The sequence below is a fragment of the Aptenodytes patagonicus genome, chromosome 2 (genome assembly GCF_965638725.1).
Source record: "Aptenodytes patagonicus chromosome 2, bAptPat1.pri.cur, whole genome shotgun sequence".
Taxonomy (NCBI): domain Eukaryota; kingdom Metazoa; phylum Chordata; class Aves; order Sphenisciformes; family Spheniscidae; genus Aptenodytes; species Aptenodytes patagonicus.
This window is the reverse complement of record NC_134950.1, coordinates 167,590,357-167,615,808: the sequence shown is the minus strand read 5'-3', so window position 1 is coordinate 167,615,808 and position 25,452 is coordinate 167,590,357. Positions and strand designations below refer to the sequence as shown.

The following is a 25,452-nucleotide window of genomic DNA, read 5'->3' as shown; positions in this document are numbered from 1 at the left end:
CTATAATGAAGGACTTGCTGGGGTTTTGCAAGCACTGACACTCAGACCTAGCTACTTTGAGCGTGCTGTGTTTAGGATGAGGAATAACATTAGATTAATTCCCTGAGAGTCAAAGCTGGGAAGGTGAATTGCTCTTTTGTGCCTATTTTAGAAGCTTTCTATTGAAGCGCAGGGCTGTTACTTCACCTTGAGGCGCTAATAAATGCAATTGAAAGACTTTGTTACATGCTGTTTTCAGGTATTTTGCAAGATGGAAATAACCTACACTGTTGGCAACAATACTGAATTTAAGACAGTAGGCCTTGCTTTTGATTGTGTAAGGCATGAATATACCTGTAGTTTGAGTGCAGGTGATTAGGTTTTCATCAGAATGTGCTTCAATTTGAGTATTTCCAATTTAGAAGGCATAAAAGCTCAGACTTTTATGTGCTTCAGTGACTGAAAGATGCAATTGAGATTATCAGTCTTCATAATTGGTACGAAACGTCAAAGCATTTTTGAAGGGTGGCTTGCATAGGAGATTTTAATCTGGAAATTTAGGCCTTGTGTTACTAGGAAAACTAATCAAAGGTAGCGTAGCTGAAGGTATAAATGATAAAACTTTTAACACTATTTCCCTTATTTAATTTAAAAAAAATAGTGACTAGACAGGGCAAAAAGAAAGAAGGCTGTACCTGTAGGCTTGAGTTTCACTTTCATCGAGCCTAATGGCACTCCCATGCACGTGATCTTCATCCGAGAAGTCGGGCGGATGAGATGTTGAGCTCTTACTTTGAGGAGTTGACAGAGCAGAACTTGAACTGATGATTCTGGAAGTCCCACAGTGCTCAAGGAAGTAATTGGTAATAATTTCAAGAAGTGTTTTCAGTGGGTTCTCCTTTGCCTATCCAAAAAGAAAAAGTTCTTGGTGACTATTGAAACTCTTTGCTAGTCTTGCTGCAGTCTAAGATAGGATATTCTTTTTACGCTGTACAGTAGTTGAACATATTAACTACTTTCTAGAGTGAGCTGCCTCTGAGTGTATCCCAGATGTGACCATACAAACAATCCAGGAAACTGGAAGATGTCAGCTAGAGAATGTCGAGAGCTCGAAGGTGTTGCTGTGTTAAATGAAGTAAGCATGGTACAGAAGAAACAACCTCTTATGGTCATTCTCATTTTAGCCAAACATTGCAAAGTATGCTAACTGTGCTAGAATACACCTTTTCTAATGTTACCTGGTCAACTTCAAAAGAATGTAGAATGAACAAGTATTTTTAGTACCTGACTTAGAATCATAGAATCATTAAGGTTGGAAAAGACCTCTAAGATCATCGAGTCCAACCGTCGACCCAACACCACCACCCACTAAACCATGTCCCTAAGTGCCTCATCTACTCGTCTTTTAAATACCTCCAGGGATAGGGACTCCACCACTTCCCTGGGCAGCCTGGTCCAATGTTTCACCACTCTTTCAGTAAAGACATTTTTCCTCATGTCCAATCTAAACCTCCCCTGGTGCAACTTGAGGCCATTTCCTCTCGTCCTATCGCTTGTTACTTGGGAGAAGAGACTGACCCCCACCTCGCTACAACCTCCTGTCAGGTAGTTGTAGAGAGCGATGAGGTCTCCCCTCAGCCTCCTTTTCTCCAGGCTGAACAGTCCCAGTTCCCTCAGCCGCTCCTCATCAGACTTGTGCTCCAGACCCCTCACCAGCCTCGTTGCCCTTCTCTGGACACGCTCCAGCACCTCAACGTCCTTCTTGTAGTGAGGGGCCCAAAACTGAACACAGGATTCGAGGTGCGGCCTCGCCAGTGCCGAGTACAGGGGCACGATCACTTCCCTCCTCCTGCTGGCCACACTATTTCTGATACAGGCCAGGATGCCATTGGCCTTCTTGGCCGCCTGGGCACACTGCCGGCTCATGTTCAGCCGGCTGTCGACCAGCACCCCCAGGTCCTTTTCCGCCAGGCAGCTTTCTAGCCCCTCTTCCCCAAGCCTGTAGCGCTGCATGGGGTTGTTGTGGCCGAAGTGCAGGACCCGGCACTTGGCCTTGTTGAACCTCATACAGTTGGCCTGGGCCCATCGATCCAGCCTGTCCAGGTCCCTCTGCAGAGCCTTCCTACCCTCGAGCAGATCAACACTCCCGCCCAACTTGGTGTCGTCCGCAAACTTACTGAGGGTGCACTCGATCCCCTCATCCAGATCATCGATAAAGATATTGAACAAGACCGGCCCCAGTACTGAGCCCTGGGGAACACCGCTCGTGACCGGCCGCCAACTGGATGTAACTCCATTCACCACAACTCTCTGGGCCCGGCCGTCCAGCCAGTTTTTGACCCAGCGCAGAGTCCACCTGTCTAAGCCGTGAGCTGCCAGCTTCTCTAGGAGAATGCTGTGGGAGATGGTGTCAAAGGCCTTGCTGAAGTCCAGGTAGACCACATCCACAGCCTTTCCCTCATCCACTAGGCGGGTCACCTGGTCATAGAAGGAGATCAGGTTGGTCAAGCAGGACCTGCCTTTCATGAACCCGTGCTGGCTGGGCCGGATCCCCTGGTTGTCCTGCTCATGCCTTGTGAGCGCCCTCAAGATGAACCGCTCCATAATCTTCCCCGGCACCGAGGTCAGGCTGACAGGCCTGTAGTTCCCCGGATCCTCCTTCCGGCCCTTCTTGTAGATGGGTGTCACATTGGCAAGCCTCCAGTCGTCCGGGACCTCCCCCGTTAACCAGGACTGCTGATAAATGATGGAGAGTGGCTTGGCGAGCTCCTCCACCAGCTCCTTCAGCACTCTCGGTGGATCCCATCCGGCCCCATAGACTTGTGAGCGTCCAGGTGGCGTAGCAGGTCATTGACTGCTTCCTCTTGGATTACGGGGGGTTCATCCTGCTCGCCGTCCCTGTCTTCCAGCTCGGGGGACCGAGTACCCTGAGGATAACTGGTCTGCCTGTTAAAGTCTGAGGCAAAGAAGGCATTGAGTACCTCAGCCTTTTCCTCATCCTCGGTGACAATGTTCCCCCCCGCATCCAATAAGGGATGGAGATTCTCCTTGGCTCTCTTCTTGTCATTAATATATTTGTAAAAGCTTTTTTTGTTGTCTTGTCTACTGACTTCAGTATTTGTGGTTCATTTTATTAGAACTTGGTGAGAAGCATGGACTCTAGAACTCTATTCATGCCCTTGAATTAAAAAAAAAAACCATGAGAAACACCACAGAAGTTTATGGCCGTGAAGGTGTGCTCCCCCGCCCAACCTGACCTTTATCTCCTGTAACCCTACCTAAGTGAGAACTACCAGGGGCAGGCGTTAATGCGTTAATGCGACAATGCGCGTTAATCCGCGACAAATTGGCGTAGTCGGCAGGATGGCAAGTAGTATCACCGATTATTTACGGAGGCATGGAGTGAATCCGAGTCCCAAATTCTCAGAATAATGGGCTTGTGACAATTGGCATAATTGGGAAGCTGCTGAAGAGCACCTAAAAGTATGGAAGAATGCGTTAGCCCTAGGCATTCCCAGAGGTGTGATTCAAGGTCAGCCTACTGGCATTATCTTGAGTCAATGAGAGAACACTGAAAGAAAGAGTATTTCAGCTCCTCTGGTGCCAGTGCCTAGGAAGGGAGACAACCCCTTCCTCCCCCTTAGGGAAGAACTGCAGGGCATGAAGGAAAAAAAAACAAGTAGTGTCCGGAAGGCGATTGGGCCTGCCCGTCCGGAAAGTGGAAGCTTATCAGTGGATAAGTGACAACGGCCCATACATTTTAATTCCAGTTGGCCCTCAGAGACAATTGGTGAAACTTTTAATAGATACGGGAGCACAAGTTTCAATATTAACAAGATGCCGAGAAGCTGGGCGTGCGATCCGGACGGCAAAGAGTTAAGATTACCAGTGTGAATGGGGCGAGTGTTATGTGTCAAACTGCCAAGGCCAATTTACGGCTCCCGGGCGAGAAGCGCATGTCGACTACTCGCTTTGCAATTAAAGATCATCACGAAAATATTTTAGGTTTCGACGTTTTAAACGGCCGAACCTGGCGCCTGCCGAATGGCAGCGTGTGGTCCTTGGGCTCAAACACCGATGCCAACCCTGGTAGAAAGCGGGAGGCCGCAGTGCGCGCACTCCGCGCAGCCCCTGCCCTCCCCGAGTCAAAAATTACTAACGTGCCGCAATATCCGATTGCTGCTGCGGCACGGAATGGAATTTCTGAAGTCATAGCTGACCTGGAGAGACGACAAATTATCTCCAGAACCCACTCCCTGTATAACTCACCTGGCCAGTTCGGAAGCCAGACGGGAGGTGGCGTTTAACAGTCGATTATCGGCGCCTGAATGCCAGTACAGCCCCGCGAACAGCTGCTGTACCAAACGTCACAAACTTAACAGCTACTTCGCAAGCAGCTGCACACCCATGGATGGCCGCGCTAGATGTAAAAGATATGTTCTTTATGGTTCCCTTGAAGGAGGAGGATAAAGAGAAGTTTGCTTTCACTTGGGAGGGAGTACAATATACCTTTAACAGACTCCCACAGGGGTATAAACATTCACCTACAGTTGCTCATGCCGCACTTGCTGAACTTTTACAGACGGTCTCACTCCCCCAAGAAGTGAAACTGTACCAATACATAGATGATATTCTGATTGGAGGAACTTCCCCTGAGAAGGTGGGGGAAGCAGCAGCAGCAGTATGGCAAGCACTAAATAAAGCAGAAATTGAGATTCCACCTGGAAAATGTCAGGGACCCAGTAAAGAAGTAAAATTTTTAGGTACTTGGTGGATAGCAGGCAGTGCAATGATTCCTCCAGATACCTTAAGAAAAATCGAAGAGCTGCAAATGCCCCAATCAAGGAAGGAGTTACAACAATTGATGGGAACTTTAGGATATTGGAGGAAGCATGTACCTGGATTTTCTATCATTTCCCATCCATTATACTCGCTCTTACGGAAAGGCAAACCCTGGGAGTGGAAATTGGAACATAAAGAGGCGGTGAAAACTTTAACTGAAGAATTAAAAACATATCAGTCACTGGGACCAGTACACCCCCGCGACCCTATTATAGCCGAATGGGGTTTCGCTGAACATGCTACTTACTGTAACCAATTCCAGACTGGCCCCGATGGGCCAAAAAGACCTTTATTGTTTAGCTCAACTGCATTTAAAGAAACAGAACAATGATACACTGAATGGGAAAAGGGACTTTTATCTTTAGTCCAGGAAAACACCTTTCAAGATGGGATGGGTAAAAGCTCATGCTAAGTATAATCGACCAGCCACAAAGTGGAATCAAAAGGTAGATGAGCTAACTAAAATTAGGAAAATTACCTTAAATCCTGAGTGGTATCAATTCGGAGAATGGTTACATCAAAACCTAGGCCACACAGGTAAAGAAGCACTTTACTTCACTGCACAGAGTAAAGGCTGGCCTATAAACAGGAAAACTTGTGAAACTATTCTTACAGAATATCCCCAGCGTAGACTGAAATTGCAAACAGATCATCCTGCTAAAACACCACCTCTACATATTAACGAAGGGAAAACCTTATGGTCTACATGGCAAATTGATTATATCGGACCATTCGAATCCTCTGCAGGATATCGATACATCCTCGCAGGAGTGGAAGTAGTCTCTGGCTTGCTTATGGTGACTAAGTGTCGGAAAGCCGATGGACGAAATACAGTGTGAGGGCTATCATTTTGGTTCTCAAATCTGCCTACTCCTGATGTTACCCAAAGTTATAATGGCTCACATTTTTCATGTAAGGAAGTGCAAGATTGGGCAAAACAAGAGGGAATTAAATGGGTGTTCAACACCCCATACTACCTTCAATCAAATGGGATGGTAGAAAGAGCTAATGGCTTATTGAAAAGGAATCTCAAACTACATGAGGCTCAATGGGATACGCGCCTTCCCAAAGTACTCCATCAATTAAATAATTGATACAGGCCTACCGGAAGCTGAGCATTCTTTATAAAAACTGAGCTTAATGCTCCGCCTGCTGGGAAAAGAGGATATCCAATGACATTACAGCCAGGACAGCCTGTGATGGTCAATTTACCATCCATCGGTACTGTGCCTATGACTTTAATTAAATCTTGTGGCCCACTTGCCTGGGAAGCTACCGATAGCAGTGGTGCAAAACACAGAATTACTGCACGATGGATTTTTCCTTCTTTTTAATGGGGTAACCTGTTCGGAGACTCCCCACCGAAACGAGTCTCTATTTTCTCTTATAGCACCCCGCAGGCAAACAGAAATGCTGTGTTCATGCTACTATTCCAAACCCTGACAATGCCTCTCCTCTTAACCTGTGGTCAAAGAACCCCCGAATGGCCATGGTCTCAAGCTCGTGTTAAGTACACTGGGAGTACGGGAATACACTCTAGTAAGGGAGATTTAAATCTTTCCACCGTGGTCATGCATGGAACTGAAACATACTTAGAAAATGAATGGGGCTGGGATGAAGATGAAGCTGATAATAAAATTCCCCGACTTCAAGGAACGGCAGGAAAAGAAATTAAAATAGGATGCCGAATGATCAATGAGTCTACCCATGAGAAGGCGTCTCGGATTTCTGTGTACAACATTACATCAAACCCAGTAGTAAAAGACACTAAACTTTGCGCCTCTGAAAAATTGGACTGTTGGTACAATTTTACCTTAGTACAGCCTGTTTTTGTAGTCTGCCTCTGGGCTCACCGCAGCGTGGGACTATCATTTAAATTTAAAATAGACATTACTAAACCTAGTACAACAACACCTGCCTCGATTGTAAAGGATAAGAATACTCTATCCCCACAAATTTCTGAAATTGGACCGTACGTGATCAAAAATACAGGCCAACAACGAGTGTTATTCAATCCATCATGGTCTCTTAAAAGAGTAGAACTACTAATGCAAATTAATATCTCTACAATCAAACCAACCTGTTCACCATTCCTAAGTACGACCTATGCAGGATGGTTAGCATGGTTATGTGGACGAACCCTTACCTCCCCAAGACGAACAAGGAGAGAGATGGCTGGTATCACAGGGACAGGACTGGGAGTCTTAAATAGTATAGATGCCGAAGTACTCGTAAATAAACTGAGTACAGCAACAAGTGATTTAAACAAATTAGAACACCCACTGCGGTCTTCTTTATTAGCATTGGGAACTAACCAATGGCTTTTTTCCGATATATTGCCTCAGTGGGAAAGAATTAATGAAGGGGACCACCAATTGATGGTGGATGCACTTGGTGCAGCCCAAAATAATGTTTCTCTAGCCCTTAGTTGTACCCAGGCTCAACTGTGGATGCAATGTATGGTAGCAGCAATTATAAGAGAAGGTGAAGAGGGCACCTTACCCACTGAAATTCGAAAGGTAATTTGGGATAATGCAACTAAATTTGAGAAAGAATTCCAATCCTGGTGGTATTTGGTTAATTTCACTTATGACCCCATCAACAATAAGGCCACAGCTTTTGTCTTAACAATTCACAATGCTTCGGTATACACCATATACCCAATCATTGCGTTAGGATTAAATCACAATGGAGCTATACTCTATCCATTAGAACATAGAGTATGGGCCCAACAAAATGGAAACAAATGGCAAACTGTCGATGTTAGCACATGCGTTGTACGGGAAAAACAAGGATTTATTTGTGAAAGTAACACCATCAAAGCCCAAGACGTTTGTCTTGACACTGAACAAAATGTTTGTCATTTTGAAATACATCCTGATGAAGCCCCTGAAACTGTACTTGTTTATATTGGAAAAGGATGTGTTTGTATGAGAACCCCTTGTGATTTTATCTTTGTAGATAATGTTACTGTAAATACAAGCAATCGCTCAAATATTTGTGTTTGTAACTTCACTAACGTTGTGGGATGCGACTTTAATTATTCAGCTCCTGTTATGTCTTATCAATTGTTACAATCTAATTATACATTGAGTGAAGATTTATTGCCTATCCTCATCGGAATGAATCTTACACTGGTGAAGAAACTACTACAACATAATGACCTGTGTCAACTGCTAGAACGTGTCCGAGACAATGGACACAAAACTCTAATCACCGTTCATCATGATACAGAAGAGATACGCCATGTCTTGGAAAGAGTGAAGAAGGATGGAGAACACTATTGGTGGGAAAGTCTTCTTGGATGGTCACCAACAGCAACGGGAGTGTTTAATTTTATGCTTCATCCAGTTGTAATTTTACTAACTCTAATATGTCTGTTGCTTGTAATTATACTGTATATAAAGGTTTGGTACATGATAAAACAAATAACCCAACTTCAACCACCCAAAACATACAAATTAATGCACAACAAATAGCAGTGCTTCACTATCTACTTACCGTGGATCTATAAGCGCATATATATTAATATACTATTTATGTCACAGAGGCAAGAGGTGACCGTACCACCACTCTGTGAAGGTAAGATGAATTGACTATAGTCACGGGGTGGAGTGTGACGGTGTGCTCCCCCGCCCAACCTGACCTTCATCTCCTGTAACCCTACCTAAGTGAGAACTACCAGGGGCAGTCGTTAATGGATGCTGATGGTGATACTTCGTCCATTAACGAAGTGGATTCGGGAGCCAGATAACAACACAATAGCCCTTGGTTATTGTGAGAAATACGCCCACCTAACCACAGTTATCAGTATGTAAATATGACTACGAGTCAATCATCTTACCCCTATAAATAGCGAGCAGCCCAAGAGCCCTTTGAGCTCTCCTGCACGGCAGCGGGCTGCACGCCAGGATCTCCCCTTGAGTAGGGACGCCTCTCAAGGTTACTCCTCGAGGTTGAGAGATTCCTTGCCACAACAGATCCTCGGTAAGTGACTAATAGCATGCTAAACTTTGAAATCTTAGGTGAGTGATATAAAGAATTGATTGCGCATATGTAATCCTTTAGACATAAACCGTTGACCAAGACTGGGACTAGGATTGGATCCAGCCGCACCTAAACTCCTCTCTGAGAAGTTTAGAAAGCAAGGGGGTCCTTTCTGAACCTCACGACTCAACGGGAGGCTCTCCCTGACAGTAATGTCCGACCCTGTCCTCTATGCAGTAAATAATCAAGGGTACCTTGCCATCGAATCTTGTTCACTGTCGCATTTTCCATTGAACTTTGTTAATTCACGCTTTAACTCACTGTTTTCTTATCAATATTGTTGCTTCTCTCTTACGAGTGAAGTGCAGTCTCACTCCATCCGTGACAACAGCTTAAGTAAAAACTGCTCCAATGTCTGCTATAGTGATGCAACTACACTGGGAGATTTTTAAGTTACTATTATTACAGGATAGCCTCATGCTGCTTACCAAAAGCAGCATGGTGCCTTAAGTCATGAGTGAACTGGAAATGGAAGTTATCCGTTGATGTCCCTGTCATCAAATACTGCTGTCTATATTACATTTCAAAGAATAATAAATGCTAGAAGTGTAATTTTATCTGCCAGGTCTTATATAAAGTTGCAAATAGAAAGGGGTATGTAAGGGTACTTCCAAAATTGAATGATCTAGCCATAATGATGAAGAAGGTGTTAAAAGTAGACAACTGCTCCTGATTTATTGGAGGTTGCAGTTTCTGACAAGGGTTCATGAACTACCAGGTTCTCAGCTTCATCCCATGAGCTGCAATCTCACCTAAACGTTAAGCTCTCCATTCCTCAGAGAACTGTCGGTGTGTCCACAGCAATGCAGTACCAGACACGAGCTTGAGTTTTCTGCAGCTTGGACATACACTACAGTCTTGATCTGGTTGGCCTAGTTTCACGGTATCTGATACCACATTTTGGGGAGCACGATCTGTTTCCTTACCTTGTTCTGTTTGTACAAGGAGTGCAGGTGTAGGACATTTCGAAGTTCGTTCCTGTTATTGATGCTAAGTGCAGAACGTGGAAGTTCTCGGTCCATGGCAGTGATGGTTTTCTTCAAACCCTGAGAAGGAAAAGTGTCAAGATTTCAGAGTACTTGAGACAGTACAACTTATCAAAGCTTTTATTCTTGACTTTGTTGGATGTAATATGAAACTTCTGGATACATTAAAATGGCGGTAATTAATAACAAGCTAACCCTTACAACCTGTACTTCGAAATCTTAAATCTCACAGATGTGAAAATAATTAAGGTGACTATGTTGTCTTTGAGGTGGAAATTACCGAACATGAAAAAAACCCCACCTCCATGCAGGTGACTTCAGCTGCTAAACAGCCTCATAAAAGACTGGTCTGTGGGAAGGCCCCTGCTAATACCTGGGCTTCTGGTTCAAATAGTTTCAGAAATACTGAGTTTGCTTTTTCCATCAAGATGGGATACAGCTTTTCATAAATGTGATTCTGACTTGGGTAATTACAAAGTCTGAACATCAGGTGTATGCTGTCTCCTGGTGGGTTCAGAACAGGTTTCAGAACCTTTATTCTGACTTGAGGTTATTCTGATCAGTTTCAGGTTGGAAATCAGTCCCATCTCCATGGCATCAGCTGGTTTGGGGTCTTCAAACTTCCTCAACTACTTTGTATCTGTAGTCAGCATACATGGGCACTTCAGAGACAAAATGTATGGGCATGTCACTTTCTGGAGAGAAAGAATCATTTATTGTCAATTATTAATGTCAGAGTCAGATTCTGAACTAATTCAAGTGGTACAACAGCAGACCACCATTTTGAGAGGGAAAGTCCTGATTTCTTCTCTGAAGTGCTGTTGTTACAAGAAAGGATTTATTTTTCTGCAGATGAATTGTCTGGCTCAGATTTAGGGAACTGTGGACAAGTTGTGGCAAATAAAGGATGGTTCTCACAGTTGGCTCTGATGTGTATTAAAGATTTGGGGGAAGCAGGGGAACACTTGTGCAGAAGCATAAAGGATTATCAGTGCCCTTTGGTTTTGACTCCAGAGTATATAGTATGAAATAGATGCGGCAGTTCAAGTATAAGTTGTAACCTGTCTGGTCTGCTTTACCATCAGGGCATTCCCTTTCCTTTTATGCTTTTACTCAGTTTTTCCTTTACACGAAACTGACTCAGAAATGTAAAGGCCTTTTCATTTGAAAAAACTTTGCAATCAATCGAAGAGACAGACTTGAGCCGCTCATACTTCTGGCAGTAAATGGCAAATAACGAATTCTGCATCTGAAATTCTGCTGGCAAACGTTTCAACTTTGTTCACAAACCTTGACAATGCGCATTTGGAGACTGGGTGCAAAACAGATGAAGAAAGTTGAGGTTTGTGTAGCACTTAATAAGCCAGTGGCTGTTTAATTTCTGATACAAGCTAACTCATTCCTGACACTGAGGGACTGACTGGGCTGGACATCAGCAGTATTTCCTTAGGATTGAACATAAATACAAGGCGGTAGGTACTTTCACCTGGAACTGTGAAGGTGCCTTTTCTTCTGCTCAATCCCACACTCCCCACACCTACATACAGTACAAAGTTTCCTTTACAGCATTAAGTTTGTGAAAAGTACAATGGCCTCTTTCCTCCCCTTCTCCCTGTCCCCTTCCCCCCCCAGATAAATCTGCTGCCTGCCAAGCTATTACTGAAAACCGGAAAATCAAAACCGTGTTACCGGTTTCTCTAGCACCAGTACCCTTTGCCTTTTTTTTTTAAAAGTCTTTGTCCTGGGAAGTTGTTTATGCCTCTTGTAAACACAAGGACAACAGCAAGGTAGATAACTAACGAAAAAAAAAAAAAAACCCCTGAAACTGCGTTTCTTGATTTAATCTTGGGTTTTGCAGGCGCGTGTGGGTAAGAATCGGGCTTTCTCAAACAAGGAGGAAGCTGGGTCCCATATTCAGCAATAAAAAGGCATTGTGGGAAATGTAGTGCGGATACTTACCCGACAGGCTTGTTACCGTTCAGGTCTAGCTGCTTCAAGGCTGGAAGAAGTCCCCCCTCCCAGCATTCCTCAATCTTTCAGCACTTAACATTTTTCATGTGTCATTCTCATTTGTACTAGCTGGAGAAAATCGAGACAAGTTACCTTTCTACTGAGAAATTCTCTCACCAGTGATGCAGCCACTTCTTCCACAAAGGAGTTGTCCATTTTTAGCCCGAAGTGTGCTCAGGGGGCGTATTCTTTACTTCGCCTAACAAATCATTCAAGTCTGCCGACATGGCAGCTCGTCGGGGCGGCTTTTAACCACTGCAGTCCTGAAGCGGCGGCGGGCTGGGTGGCAGCGGCAGGGCTGTGTGCGGTCCCCTCGCTGGAGGTATGTTGCTGTGGAGACCATGTCATCGGAAGCAGGGAGAACTCCTCCCCCTGGGAAGGAAGGCGGTGATAGACTCAAAATTGAAAGAGCTGATGGTGTAACGCTGCAGCAAGCATCTTGGTAATTGCTTTAAATAATAAAATTTGAGAAAGAAATGTTCAAATCTGAGAGAGGGGACAGTTTCCTGATTTTAAGAAGCATACATAGTTATTTGCAACCTATTACTCCTGTGCTAATGCAACTTTTAACTGTATGTTTCTTTAGCAAAATTGCATTCTTGTATAAAACAAACAACCAAAATAACAGCTGCTGAACTAAGCTGAATCTTTCATACTGGCAACATCTAGGGTGGGAGCAAGGTTTCATTTAACGCTTACTACTAAAAGTAGGTTGATTATAACCTGACAGATTACGTGAGGTGGTGATGCAGGGATTGATTTTCCCTGAAGCAGCGCTTCGGGTACTCCTAACAGCGGGTATTCACGTATGCTGTGATGCAGGGTCTCGCAAGGACACAGAGAGCAATCTCAGATGGGATCCAAACAGAAAGAAATCGGGAAACTGCATTTCAAAGCTGGTGAAGGTTTACTATTAAGCTATGCCAAAGAATAGTGGGCTTCTGAAACAGTTTTTGTAACATCCTTCTTATAATACTGATTTTATAAGTTTTACCTTTATCACTAACTAATCTACGTGAAGTGTCTCATCTTAGTGTGTCCACTGTGGTGGTTATAGTATACAGTGAACATAACTGTTACACGGACTGGGGAGTTGTTGAGCACATGGCACAATGCCTCTCCAATATCCACATGTATTAAGAAGTACTCGGCAGGCTCAGTTCGGTGTAAAGCATTTGCCGCATTGGCATGTGGCAGATCTCCCAACAGAGCCCCCACGCAAAATTAGGTGCCAATGCCATGCTCCATCTCCCTGCAGCCCAAGGCAAGCACCCCTGGGGTCATGGGGTCCCTCAGCTGACTAAGGTTGCATCAGGCAGTGGGAAAGGGGATGTGCTATTTCTATAGAAAATTAATGTAAGAAAATTCAATGTGAAATTCTATGGAAGGGGATTTTTTTACTCTGCAAAATCTTTCTTGTTTTACATACTTTTTATGCTAGTAACCTTGTTACCCACATACTCAGAAGCACCAAAACCTGTATGTTGAAGTGGTCTGGGCAGGATCACTTCCATGTAACTTGGAGGGACAAGGGACACTGGGTGTCAAGCGCTCACTCTTGTCATTTGGGTTCCTCTTGATCAGCAGCGATGGGAATTGGAGGGCACTCGGGCAGAGCACAGTTGGGAGGCCGTTTAATTAGAAGCCTCTGATGATGTTACCCATTTTCCCAACGTCAGAGAGCAGCAAGAGCAGATCTGCGGTGCAGAGGAAGGTGAGCTGACTGTCAAGGGTTACCACATCACCAGCAAGGGTGCAGTCCCACATTGCCCAAGCTGGGCGGATCTATCTGGGAAATGCACAATTTATAGGCAGATAATCTAGACATTGGGAAATCCTGTTCCCAAACACTGTATTAACGAAAAAAGAATTACTTAAAAGCACTGGCTAAACTCTTTTTACTGTGTTTCTCCAAACTTACTGCCAAGTCTGGAGTAGACTAGCCACAGCCTTCTGGATCTCCGTATCTGTATATTCTGATCATGGTAGTAGTGATACTGCCAAGATGTTTCACTGCAACAGCAAGACAAGCTGAGTCATCTCTAGTGTTACCAGTGTAGTATCTTGTGTCACCACTACTCATGGTGTGCTCTGCAACCCAGTTTGATCAGAGAATAGAGTTTGGAGCTCTGCATGGCCAGCGCTCTTCAGGTTTGAGAAACAGTGTTGCAGGAGAAGCAGTCTGTAGTTGGAATGTTTTACTTGAGCTAGTTTGTTGTCCGGCACTCTTTGGCTATGATTTGAGCACTGTGGAGAAAAAAAAGAGAAAACAATTAGAGAAACACTTCTATCTTCCCCTTTCCCAGTCTCGTATTCCCTTATTTCCACCAAATGATACATGGGAGTCCATAAAAATTCCTCCGATAAATAGATGGGCAATGTGGGAGTTTGAGGCAATAAGCATAGTGGTTTCTGCTCCAGCATGGTGTCAGCCATAGGCTGGAGTTCTCTCAGGAGCATACCTGACCTGGCACGGTGTATTCTTTCCCCTTGAGAGTTCCTTAAACAGTTCCAGATGTTTCATTAAATATATTTAAGCTCAAGTACTTCTCTGATTCGACTGTTTTGGCACACAACAGGTTTTTCCACTGTTGTTTCGTTTGTCCTAGGACAGTCTGGATGTGGTTTGTGATGTCCTCCCCCACAGGTCACGATTGTAGCCCGCTGCTTCTTACAGCCTTACAGGCTTCTGGTTTTAATTAGTCATCAAACTCACAAATGTCGCCAACCCAGATTTCAGGATCCCAGTCGGTGACAATCATGGCAGACACTGAGCTCACCGACTGTTCAATAGCAGCTGGGGTAGCATGGCATGTAGTTTAATTTGGCTGGTTCAGCACCACTAGCTACTGAATGTATGCGATCTAGAAACATTCTTCTGGTTAGGGGCTAAGGGAAATACTGTCAGTAATGTGAGTGACAGTTCCAGCCATCCAGCAAATGTGAGGTCTGGAAAGACTTCTTAAAATATTCTTTGAACATTGTGGTGTCTGTAAATACCATTATTTTCCAGGGTGAGTAATGCACAATGAGTAAAATAGATCTGACTTTTAAGGCACCTGGAGTTAGCTGACGTCTTTTTGGTACAGAATTTGGAATACAATAGAGTCTGGTATCAATGCAAAGTAATTAGAACAAGTTATGTATTGCTTCTATAATGGCACATGATTATGTATGTGCTGCAGTTTGTTGACTCTCCTTGTTCTCTGCTCTGTGCTGTGGAGAACATAATTGCACTTCAGCCTGATGTTTTATATGCTGTTTAAGATGACCTTTATTTGTCCAGTTAATGTTCCTGTGTTTTTTGTAAAAATGCAGAACATTTCATTGTATGTTAAAGGAAAAGTGCAATCTATAAAGATTTTCTAAATGTGAAATGCATAAACTTTTTGTGAACAAAAGGCATTTTTGTAAATAAGGGTTTTGGAGAGTGACTGATTTGTACAGGAAAGGACGTGACGTGTTTGGGCTGCTAAACAAGAAAGCTGGTTGAGCTTCTTGTTGCCGAAGCATTTTTTAGGTCCACTGTTGTTTTTGTTGCCTGTCTTTTTTTCAGCCCTTAGCTCAATCAGGTGTGTGGGGAAAAAATGAGTTAAAAGCATGAGAAAGAAACAGATGACTCAGTCCTACATATACACATATAGCCGCAGAGTAGAGAGGCATTTACCCAGGACAGTAGAATAAAATAAAAATTTTTAGAAATAAAGTTTAATGAGGAGACAGGACAGACGGTGCTGACCAAGTGCAGAAAGACAAATGTACTGACCAGCGCTGGCTAACACACATCCAGCCCCTTCTAACTCCTTACCTTTCTATTTTCATGTATCTAATCTTTCCCAAATCACCTTAGTTCCTGCCTTCCCTTGCCTTTGGCTCCTTCCCTAAACATCCCTAGTAAGTTCTGAACAATCTTGTAAAACTCTTCCCTGCATCGTATAACCCCCCCCCCCCTCAGTCAGAAAGATGTGCAGCAGAGCCTTTTCATTGTCTCATTGATGGCTCTCCTGTGACAACCCTGGGAGGAGCTGCGGCAGAGGCTCTTTTTCTCTGGGTAAGTTATTGGGGTTCCCTTGCCTGTTGTTCCTCTGTGCTCCTTCAAGCTGATGACTCCTGTGATAGCCCAGAATAGTCAGGGGCTGGGTATTATTCGGGTTCTCCCATTTACCGCTATCTATCTGTGCTGCTTTGTGTTTGTGAAGATGAACCTTTTCTCACACACCCTAGCAGATCTCTTCCTCCCTGCAGCTTTCTCTTCTCCAGGCTGAACAAGCCCTGTTCCCTCAGCCGCTTCTTACGGGACATGTGCTCCAGCCCCTGACCATCTTGGCAACCCTCTGCTGAACTCAACCCAGTTGATCAGTGTCTTCCTTGTACCAGGGGTCCCAAAAATGTATGTGACATTTCACGTCTACAAATCATGTAGATGTGATCTAATGAGTACAGAGCCAAGGGGGTTAATAATTTCCCTCAGTCAATTTTCCTCGATTAACAGGTCATGCTCCTTTTAATACAGCCCAGGATGCTGTCAGCTGCCTTTGCTGCCAGGGCACACTGCTGGCTGGTGTGCAGCTTGCTGACTGCCAAGACTTCCACGTCCTTTTCCACAGACTATTCCAAATAACCACCATCTCCTTCATGCACTCAGAATTGTGTTCCAGGAGGACTCGTTTCATCATTTCCCCACAAACTGAAGGAAAGCTGACTAGCTTGTAGGTCCCTGGGTAGAACTTTTGGCCTTTTTTTTGAAGAGAGGTGCAACATTTGTCTTTCATCAGTGACGGAGGACCTCCCTGGATCTCCACAACTTTTCAAAGACGATAGAGAGCAGCCTTGCTATGATATCAGTCAGTTCTCAGCACCCATGGGTGAAGCCCATCTGGTCCTATGGAATTGGATGAGTCAGGCTCTCACAGGTAATCTCTGACTTCAACCATACCCGCTGCCAGTAGTTCATCTTCTCCTTGGAGAGAATCTCAGAGACCTGGGAGACCTTGTCAGTGGCAAATGAGGCAAAGAATAAATTGGCTAAGTTAACCTTATGTGTCTTTGCCATTATAAAGTCACCTGCCCCATTGAGCAACAGGCCCACATTTTCTTTGGTCAGCCTTTCACCACTAATGTGAGAGAAGAAGCACTTCTTTTAGCCCTTAAAGTCTCCCACAAGAATGAACTGTGGGTGAGCTCTGGCTTTCCTAACACCGTCTCCATATGCCTTGGCAGTGTTTCTGAATTCCTCCATTGTAACCTGTAATCTGTCTATCACAGAGTTCTAGTCATTCAGGCCTTTTGTTTTGATGTGTCCACGGTCTCCCTTGACTGTATCATTGCTGCCCATGTGAATGAGCAGCAAGTGTCCAAGGGCTGGATGAGCCTTGGCAGTCTCTCCTCAGCATCCCTGATCCAAGCCCAGGGGAAGCTGCAAATCTCCATGGGCAGGGAGGTGGTTGTTTCTCTTGTCATCTGGCCCCGGGACTCTCCACATTAAGGTGCCAGACCCCAAGGTAGGGGCTCTGAAATGGAGTCCTGGTCACAAATAATGTGGGCAGCTATACTAGCCTGCTCTGGAGGAATGGTTTGATTCTTGGCCACTTCCTGAAATGTCCTTGGAAACAGGATGAAACTGGCCTTTGAGACTTCATGGGAGGGCTCAGATTTTTTTTTTCTTTTTTTTAATCATTGTCTAGGCTTATTGATAAAGAAAAAGTCAGGTGTCTGGTCCTCCTCCTGCTGAGAAGCAGGCCCTTTTCCTTTACCCTCCTTGGTTTTGCCTTGGACTAACCTTTGTTGAAATGTCACGGGTGTGGGTTCCTCTGTGCAACTACCAAGTGTTTGCGTGTGTTCTCGATCATTTGAGACCTTTGGAAGGAAGAGTGTGTATTGACAGTACAGATTTACCTGACTGAGTTTAAAGAGTTTTCTGGATGGCATGGTAGCACCTTGACTGACTTGACCAGAATCTGTGGTGAACCAGATTCCTTTCTGCTTAAAAAAAAAAAAAGTACTGTATGTAGCCGTAATTTTACCCTACAATTTAAGTCTCCTTTCTTTGTGTCGCCTAGTATAATGGATTGATCTTTGCATGTCTGCATTATATAGATATAATTTTCTCTCCTTTTTGATTCATATTCTCTTATTCACATGAATAATTGTCTTTCCTTGTTCTCTACTTTTTTCCCAAGATAAATTATTTCATGCAACAGTACTTGAAATGCTACATTTTAAGCATTAAATTAACATTGAACATGAGACATAGATCAGCAACATTGTACTAGGAAAGGAATTTATTAAATATTTGACAGATTCTTTCAAAGCAGTGCTTAAGCTCTTGAAGGCTATGGCACCCCCTTTAATTTATAGAATTTGGGTTTGAGCAAAATTTAGCTTGAACTTGGCTCATTAGTGCAGATATTCATTAGAAATAATTTCATTTCAGTTCTGCAATTGTACATTTTATTTAAAAATGTAAAGTAATTTGTGTTGACTGTATTCTACAGGAATATAGGAAATTACTGCTGATAAGCTGGAAAAGTATTAAAATACATAGTAGGAAACAGCATTGCACAAGGAAACTTGAAAGGCTTTTGAAATGTCCCCAGGGTGGTTGCTCTAGGAAGCATGGTGCTGCACTTTGATCATCACCTGGAGGTGGTATTAGCATGTTTCTGAGCATGGATGCTCCTTGGTCATGTCCTGGATGTGATATCTTCTTTCCAACCCTGAGGCAACGTAGCTTATTAATGAGAAGGTGTTTCAAAATACAAATATATCATGTCTGTGGAATTCCCTTTACCCAAATACTGAGTGTATTTGTGCATGTGCTCAAAATTTATTCTTTATTATGGACTCTCTCACTGCCAAGGAGGTCACTCACAAGCCCATAATTCTAAGATACCTTCTGGAGCCCTTCTTGTAGATGGGAATTGTGTTAGCAGCACTGCGGGCCTCTGGCAGAGCAGCTGTTTGTAAGGGTGGGTAGCATGCCTTTGCGAGCAGTTTTGCAGATTCAGATTTGCGAGAATGCTACCCAGTTGTGCTGTTTTATTAGCATTATTGATTTGGTCCAATGTTTCCTGTGTATTGAAGTTGATTCACTAGAAAGGATGTCGGAGATGTGGGAATCTTCCCAAGGTCTTCATCAGAAGAGACCAGTGCAAGAAATCCACTGGTTTTGCTTACCCCCGAGTGCTCCTATTATACTTTCTTCATCAAGCAGTCCTGTTGATTCCTTAGCTGGCCTCCTGCTTTTATGTTTTTAAAGAACTTTCTACTATGAAGTTGAGTATTCATTGTAAGGTGCTGTTCGAATTAATTTCCATCCTCTTAATTTCTTGTTTGCATTTGACCTGCCGTGTTGTATGGCTTTTCTATTCTCTGCATGTGGGCAAGCTTTCCATTTCTTTAAATTCTGACCTTTTCCTTCTGACTGCCTTCTTAACTCCCTGTTGAGCCAAGCAAGAATTAATTGGGTGGGGTTTTTTCCTCCTTTTTTTTCACTTTTGGTCCATGTTTTATCTGGGCTTCTAATCCAGTATTCTGTATAGTTTTTAGATTGTTTGTAGATTTGATCCTGCTTTTGGGGCTGTTCTTTTCATCTTTTTCTTGACTAATAGCCTTGTTTTTACGTTGTTCCATTTCCTCACTTTTTTTATCTAGTGCTTTCTTCACTCTCCTGCTCTTTTCTATAGTAAACTAACTGTATTGTGATCACTGCTAAAGAACAGCTCTTCCAGTGATTCCACTTGCACTTGAACTGGTTCCCAAGCACCACTTGAGTCTAACTCCAAAATAGCATCTCTCATGTAGATTCCTATACAGGTTCTTCTAGGAGTTGCAAAGTTGATAACTTAGTTGATAACTTAGCATTTGTCGTCCCATTGTTGAAAGACCCTGTTTTCACTGGGTCTTTGGTATGTCTGTTGCTATTGGGGTGGTCATTAGATGTCAACCATTTCATTTGACCCCCCCATGAGGTCTCCAGATTCAGTAATTTGACCAGAACGCACCTGCCTTACTGAGGCTGCTGCAGTCCCAGTCCTGGACTCGGGAAGGGGAACCCAGTGCTCCGTGCAGCCACATCTTTCCTCATGGGCTCCTGTCTAGGTCAGGACCTCTTCCATTTATGTAGAACATCACCATTGCACTGACTTACCTTCCTGGGCTGCACCTCTGGGCCGCCTGCTATGCTTACCAGTTAGTCCCTGTTTGTACACCTTGGCCATTTTATATTTGTGGGTGTAAGTTAAGTAACAGGTCTGATGGGAGCCTGCTCTGTCATCTCCCTCCAGACAACCGAGTATCTTTCGTTTAAAGAGGAGACTTGAAACAGGTATCATCTTGTTGCCTGTGTTTATCGGAACTATCTTCATTTAACTGTTAGAAATCAAAGGTAGAAATGACTGGAAGAGTAAAACAATAATGGCGAGAAATTTTGAAAAGCTTTTCAAGGGTAAGATGTTAAATTCTGATGCTTAAAAGCTGTTACACTGCTTTTCTGCTCAGGACTACTGCTGTAAAACAGTGCTGCAAAAATTGCCCTGTCAAAAATGATACATGAAGAATGCACTCTTTTAAGAAAAAATACACTAAAATACCACCCTCTGAACACTTCCATTTCAAGGTCGCTTTCTGCTGTTTTGTTGACTGAAACCAACAGAAACTGCCTGGTCCACAAGTGGATTCTGTTTTATCTTGCTGTGTATTGTTTAACAAGTGTATTAAATCAAAAGACTTGTTTTAATAACTGTCTTGTTGGAGATGGTTTGGATTCCTCCAATGTGGTTTGGCTAATATTTTCATAAGAACTTTTTTGATGTGGGATTGAAAAGCTGTTTCATTTTGTCAAAAGAAAAGGCATGGTACTATACTTTTTTTTTTCAGCATTCTTCACTCCCCATCAATTTAAGGAGGATTGGGAACAAAGGATAGGGCTTCAAAAAAGCCTTTATTTCTGTACTGCACAGTAGCCTTGGCTGTTTCTCTAAAGGTCTGTGCAGTTCTGCGTATTTCAGTTACAAACGTAGAGCAAGTAATCACAGAGATGCCAGACGCAGCTTGAAATACAGCAATGTAATACTTTGTATAACTCATGAAGTGTGAGTTATGGCATTGTTTCAATCCGGAACTTCATCCATCTTTTTGTCTTGCTCCTCTGAAAAAGGAGTACTAGTTTAACGGGAACCTCAGCTTCTTGTTATAGAAAAGGTATGAAACACAGCTAAGAATGAAATTTCTTAGAAGCGCACTAATGAAAGCAAACAATATGTACTTTTCTACCACTTGAGTTTTATAATTGCATCTGAGGCCTTGAGAGTAAGCAGCTGGGTAATTTTTAATATTGTTGTAATATTTCATATAGGAATGTGATGGATGCCTTGTTCTTCATCAGCCCTGTTGTTAAGAGACTGCTGGATATCCTGAAGCATACTTCACTGTTAACTATACGCGTGTGTGTAATGACGTGTATCTTTTGGGTACGATGCTGCTATTAGTTTCCTAATATCAGGTTGTCATACTCCTGTGAATATTGCATTTTAAATAGTTAAAAACTAATTTAGTCAAAATCTCTGGGACTATTTGCTAATGCAAGATGTTAAGCAGCAGGAGTCAGACAGTAGTCTTACCTTAATGCTTGGAAAATAGTTATAAACAAGTGTTCATCATTATCCTGTTGGAAATATGGAAGCAATACAACTTAACAGCAGGACTATACTTGGAGCATTTGTGCAGTATTTGATAACAGTAGGCCGTGTTGCTCATTCTTTGTGCAGCTCTTACATGGTAGCTGATAAGCCTATTTTTCTTGTATTCTCCCCTTTTTATTTCATCCTGTCTTACTGGATAACTGTCCTGATGTCTGTTGAGATTCTTACAGAACTTTGTTGTCCTACAATTTATAAAGCAGGAGAAGAGAGAGAAGAACAGAGGCCATGGATGGATGTGTTTCATATCAGCCAACCTCTCTGCACTGCAGTCTATTTTAGATGACTGTACTTCAACCAAACTTTTTGTGATATGCATTCTTTGTTTCCTGGAGCAGTTGTGTAAACCAGGACAGCATAGAAGTACTCCTGAGCCCATACTGCCATGGAAACAAGCTCCATTGGCTTGATACTGTGGTAACTTCGATGGCTTGTTTAGGATCCTGAAAGTATGAAGCTCTTGTGTGGTGTTCGCAAGCACCCGTTACAAAGTGCATTACGTTAAAACATTGCCCATTTTCCTTGGCTATGTAAACAGCACATACAAAGACAGCAATTCCTCTGGTCCATATGAGGGGATATTCATCTAGGTGGCTGCTACACTCTCAGTAAATGCGTCTTTTCCACCCCTTTGCAAGCCTTTCTGTGCTCTCTCTACCCTTCATAGGAACTGTTGCTACTTTCCTGCATAGAAATGCTTTGGAAATGACCATTCTTCCTTTGCTGAGTCCACCTGCCACCATCCCAAAAGTCAAATCATCAGAATAGGGCTACTCTGTGTCCAAAAGGAACAGGCATCTCGTCTCTCCTAGCAGTTCATGCAGTGCAGTAAGTGAAGCTGCTGATACCTATTTCTGGACAGGAGTTAGGGGGCTGCTCTGACTGATGCGCCATTCTGAACTCAAATCACTCCACTATACGGAGGGCACCAGATCTGCTGAACAAATCTATACGTTCTTCCTGGGATTAAGCATCAAGAAGCAGTGAGGGTGCTCTTCCTGCCAAGGCATACTCAGGTATTCATAAGGGATTTCCTCTTCTGGGATTCCATCAAGAGAAGAATGGCAGCGGAAGAGGGCAGCTGATAGAAGGTGATAAGCACAGAGCATCTTAGGGCACCCTAAGACAGCATATATGACCTCCTAACAGCACCCACGGAACACCAACAGCGCTCATATTAATATAGATGGCCCAGTGCTTTTACCCTTATCCATCAGATCTGGATTGAAGTTCACTAGTGAAAAGGCATTTACATGCCTTGCCTCTCTAGATTCACAAGCACACCACGTTGGCAGATCTCTCAAATATTATCACAGGCTCTTTCATCTAATACCCATGCCTGGGCTTTGCTCAAGGACCTTAACAAGTTGTCAGCTGAGACCTTGGCCTTTACCAGATGTGGATCTTCTCCTACTCACCAGCTAGTCCAGCTTGAAGTTTTTTAGCAAATCTCACTCAACGTGCACACGCAATTGACGTTCCCTGGTGAAGCACCCGCAGCTCCGGTACCTCCAGTTGCATGCACCAAGACCTACAGACCCCTGTGGCTGACAGACTGCTCTTCAGTTGCTGACACTTAGATCGCCCTCAGACGTGGAGAACAGAGTGAGATCTCACACAATAGTTAATAGTTAATCTAAAAAGATTAGGATTTAACGAGGAGATAGGGTCGACTGCGGTGGTCAGGCACAGGGTCAGTCAGACAAGGGTCTGACCTGCTTACACATGGCTAGCCCCCATTTATTCCCCCTTCTCTCTATTTTCCCATGCTTTTCCTTTCCCCATGCACTTTGATCTCTTCCTTTCTCCACTCCCATGTCCTCCTAAATGAACAACCCATCCTTAATTACCTTTTCCCCATTGGTCATAGTTTTACTATATCTGCATCCAAATTTGGTATTTCTGATACTGTTACCTAGGTCATCTGGGCCTTATGTGGTATGACATTACCTCGGTCCTGTTGGCCTTGTAAGATCCTGGTCCCCAAATGGTCCCTCTGATTACCTCTGGAATTTGGCCATCTCACACATAACTCCCCCTTCATCATCCGTGAAATCTGGCCATCCTTCACAGTGCTATGTATAATTTTCCTCAGCTTTTCACTCTGTTATTTATGTTCAGCAGTTTCTAATGTGTCCAGTAGTTTTTCATGGTCTGTTCAGTTAACTAAACCTCAAGCCAGTGCCCAGTCATCTACTTGCAGACCTTAACAGAAGCACTGTAAGTTCGGTGGTTCATATAATTTTTTTCTACAGTGTTCTGCCTCTCAAAGATCCAGAGAAACTGATAAGCTTTGTGGGAAGATTTCACTGCTTCTGAATTATCTCTAGTAACAGCAATATGACTGTGTTGAAAATCAAGAGTATGTTTTGTTATTTAAATAGGAGTTGGCACTGTTGTCTGGAAAATAATTAACTCAAGACCAGTAGTAAACAATAATATGCTTTGGCACATAGACTGAGAAATAAACAAAATGCAGCATAAAATTACAGGAACAAAATACATGCTCTGACTGTCAAGTCGGTTCTCAAACATCCTTTTTCCCTTTTAAGATTTTTTCCCTTCAGATACAACGTGTTTAATGCAAGAAAATGAATCAAAAGAATACAGGAGATGGCTCATTTTTCTGTGCATATTATTGTCAGCAAAATAAATTGTTGCTTTGACTCTATCACGCTTTTGCTTGCTTTTATGGATTTGGTAGGGCTTCCTCTCCAGCTAGCCTTGGTCTTACATCTCCTCTCTAAAACCTTTACTCTCAAGCAGTCACTTCTTGCAGAACCCAGTTGTTCTGATTGAGATTCAAATAAGGGATTTTGAGTTGAGATTGAGATCCCTTTCTTTCTCTCTTTTTTTTTTTTTTTCCAGAGGGGATTTGAGAAAGGGGTTAAGAAGAAGATGGAGCAACCAGAAGGACACCGTAGCATCCTTTCAGACATCTTTAAAGCTGTCAAGAATAAATGGAAGTGCTCTACTTCCTTTATTTTTGCCCTCAAATTTCTCAGTCCGTCTCAAGCTTTTCCTCCTGCTGTGTGTTTGCAGTGGTTTTTGACTTCAGGTATGACTTGGTCACCATCATCTCCTACCAAATCGTTGCTATTCTGTTTCTTTTATACACAGTGACACTGACGCATTGGCACAGTCAAGCAGTTTTCTTCTTGGTGTCATCCTGTTGTCCCTTTTTCTAAGGAAAAATACAAATAACTGCATGTCTTTGGAGCACAGTTCTGTCGCAGGGAAATTACAGTGTTCCCCCCCCTCCATCTCTGCAGGGTGGCTGTTTGAGAACAATGCTCTGCATTCTGCAAAACACTCTTTTCTTCCCCTGTAGTGTGCAACCAGCTTCTAACTATTGAGGAATTCACCTGCTGTGGGCAACGTGCTCACTGTTTTTTTTCTTAGCACTGAGCAAACTGCAGAAGGTTTTGCATCTGTCCTTGAAAAGCTTTTCCTACTGTAGTTTTCAAAGCCTTGACGTCTCCTGCCTTTTCTTTTCTCCCACAACTTGCAGCCCACTGCACGCTTCTGTGTACAGTGTACACCATCCCACTCCTCATGGTACTTTCTGTCCTGTTCGTAGGCAGACTGAAGAGGGTCGCTTTGCCAGTTTACAGGCGATAGGTATTGCTTTGCAAAAACCCCGTGTCTGATTTTTTTTTTCCTCTAAGCTGGAGTGCGTCATCATTAATGGCAGCAAACTGTATGCTTGAAATGGATTGTTTTATTGGGAATTAAAAATAAAAAAGGCAGGAAGAGGAGGAAAAATTAGAAAGACAGCATGTAGCTGCATGCAGACTGTATTTATGTAAATGGACTAGTTTCTGAAAACCAGGTCATGAATGAATTGGGAATTTCTTATAAATCCCATGTGAAATGCTTCAGATTTTTAG

General features: G+C 43.3%; 2 protein-coding genes across 4 annotated transcripts in view; one reads left to right on the top strand and one right to left on the bottom strand.

Annotated features, from left to right (window-relative positions):
• The window catches only part of MINDY4 (MINDY lysine 48 deubiquitinase 4), a 102,051-nt gene extending 89,874 nt beyond the window's left edge, over positions 1-12,177 (bottom strand). For 2 of the 3 annotated variants that reach the window (XM_076332019.1, XM_076332021.1), the window contains exons 1-3: positions 11,958-12,177; positions 9,795-9,914; positions 675-883 (exon numbers count right to left, since the gene is read on the bottom strand). In XM_076332019.1, coding sequence (XP_076188134.1) covers positions 675-883; positions 9,795-9,914; positions 11,958-12,020 — 392 coding nt within the window. In that variant the 5' untranslated portion in view covers positions 12,021-12,177. The remainder of the gene's footprint in view (positions 1-674; positions 884-9,794; positions 9,915-11,957) is intronic. The other variant, XM_076332020.1, reaches the window with a different exon arrangement.
• LOC143156043 (uncharacterized) lies at positions 6,393-9,695 on the top strand. Its single transcript, XM_076328939.1, has 2 exons — positions 6,393-8,207; positions 9,648-9,695. The coding sequence occupies exons 1-2, from the start codon at positions 6,393-6,395 to the stop codon at positions 9,693-9,695; spliced, it is 1,863 nt and encodes a 620-aa protein (XP_076185054.1).
• Positions 12,178-25,452: the final 13,275 nt, after the last annotated feature.

Coding starts and splice junctions, on each gene's coding strand:
- LOC143156043 (XM_076328939.1), top strand. CDS start 6,393: ATGCATGGAACTGAAACATACTTAGAAAATGAATGGGGCTGGGATGAA. Junction 8,208..9,647: donor CTCTAATATGTCTGTTGCTT/GTAATTATACTG, acceptor TCCATTCCTCAG/AGAACTGTCGGTGTGTCCAC.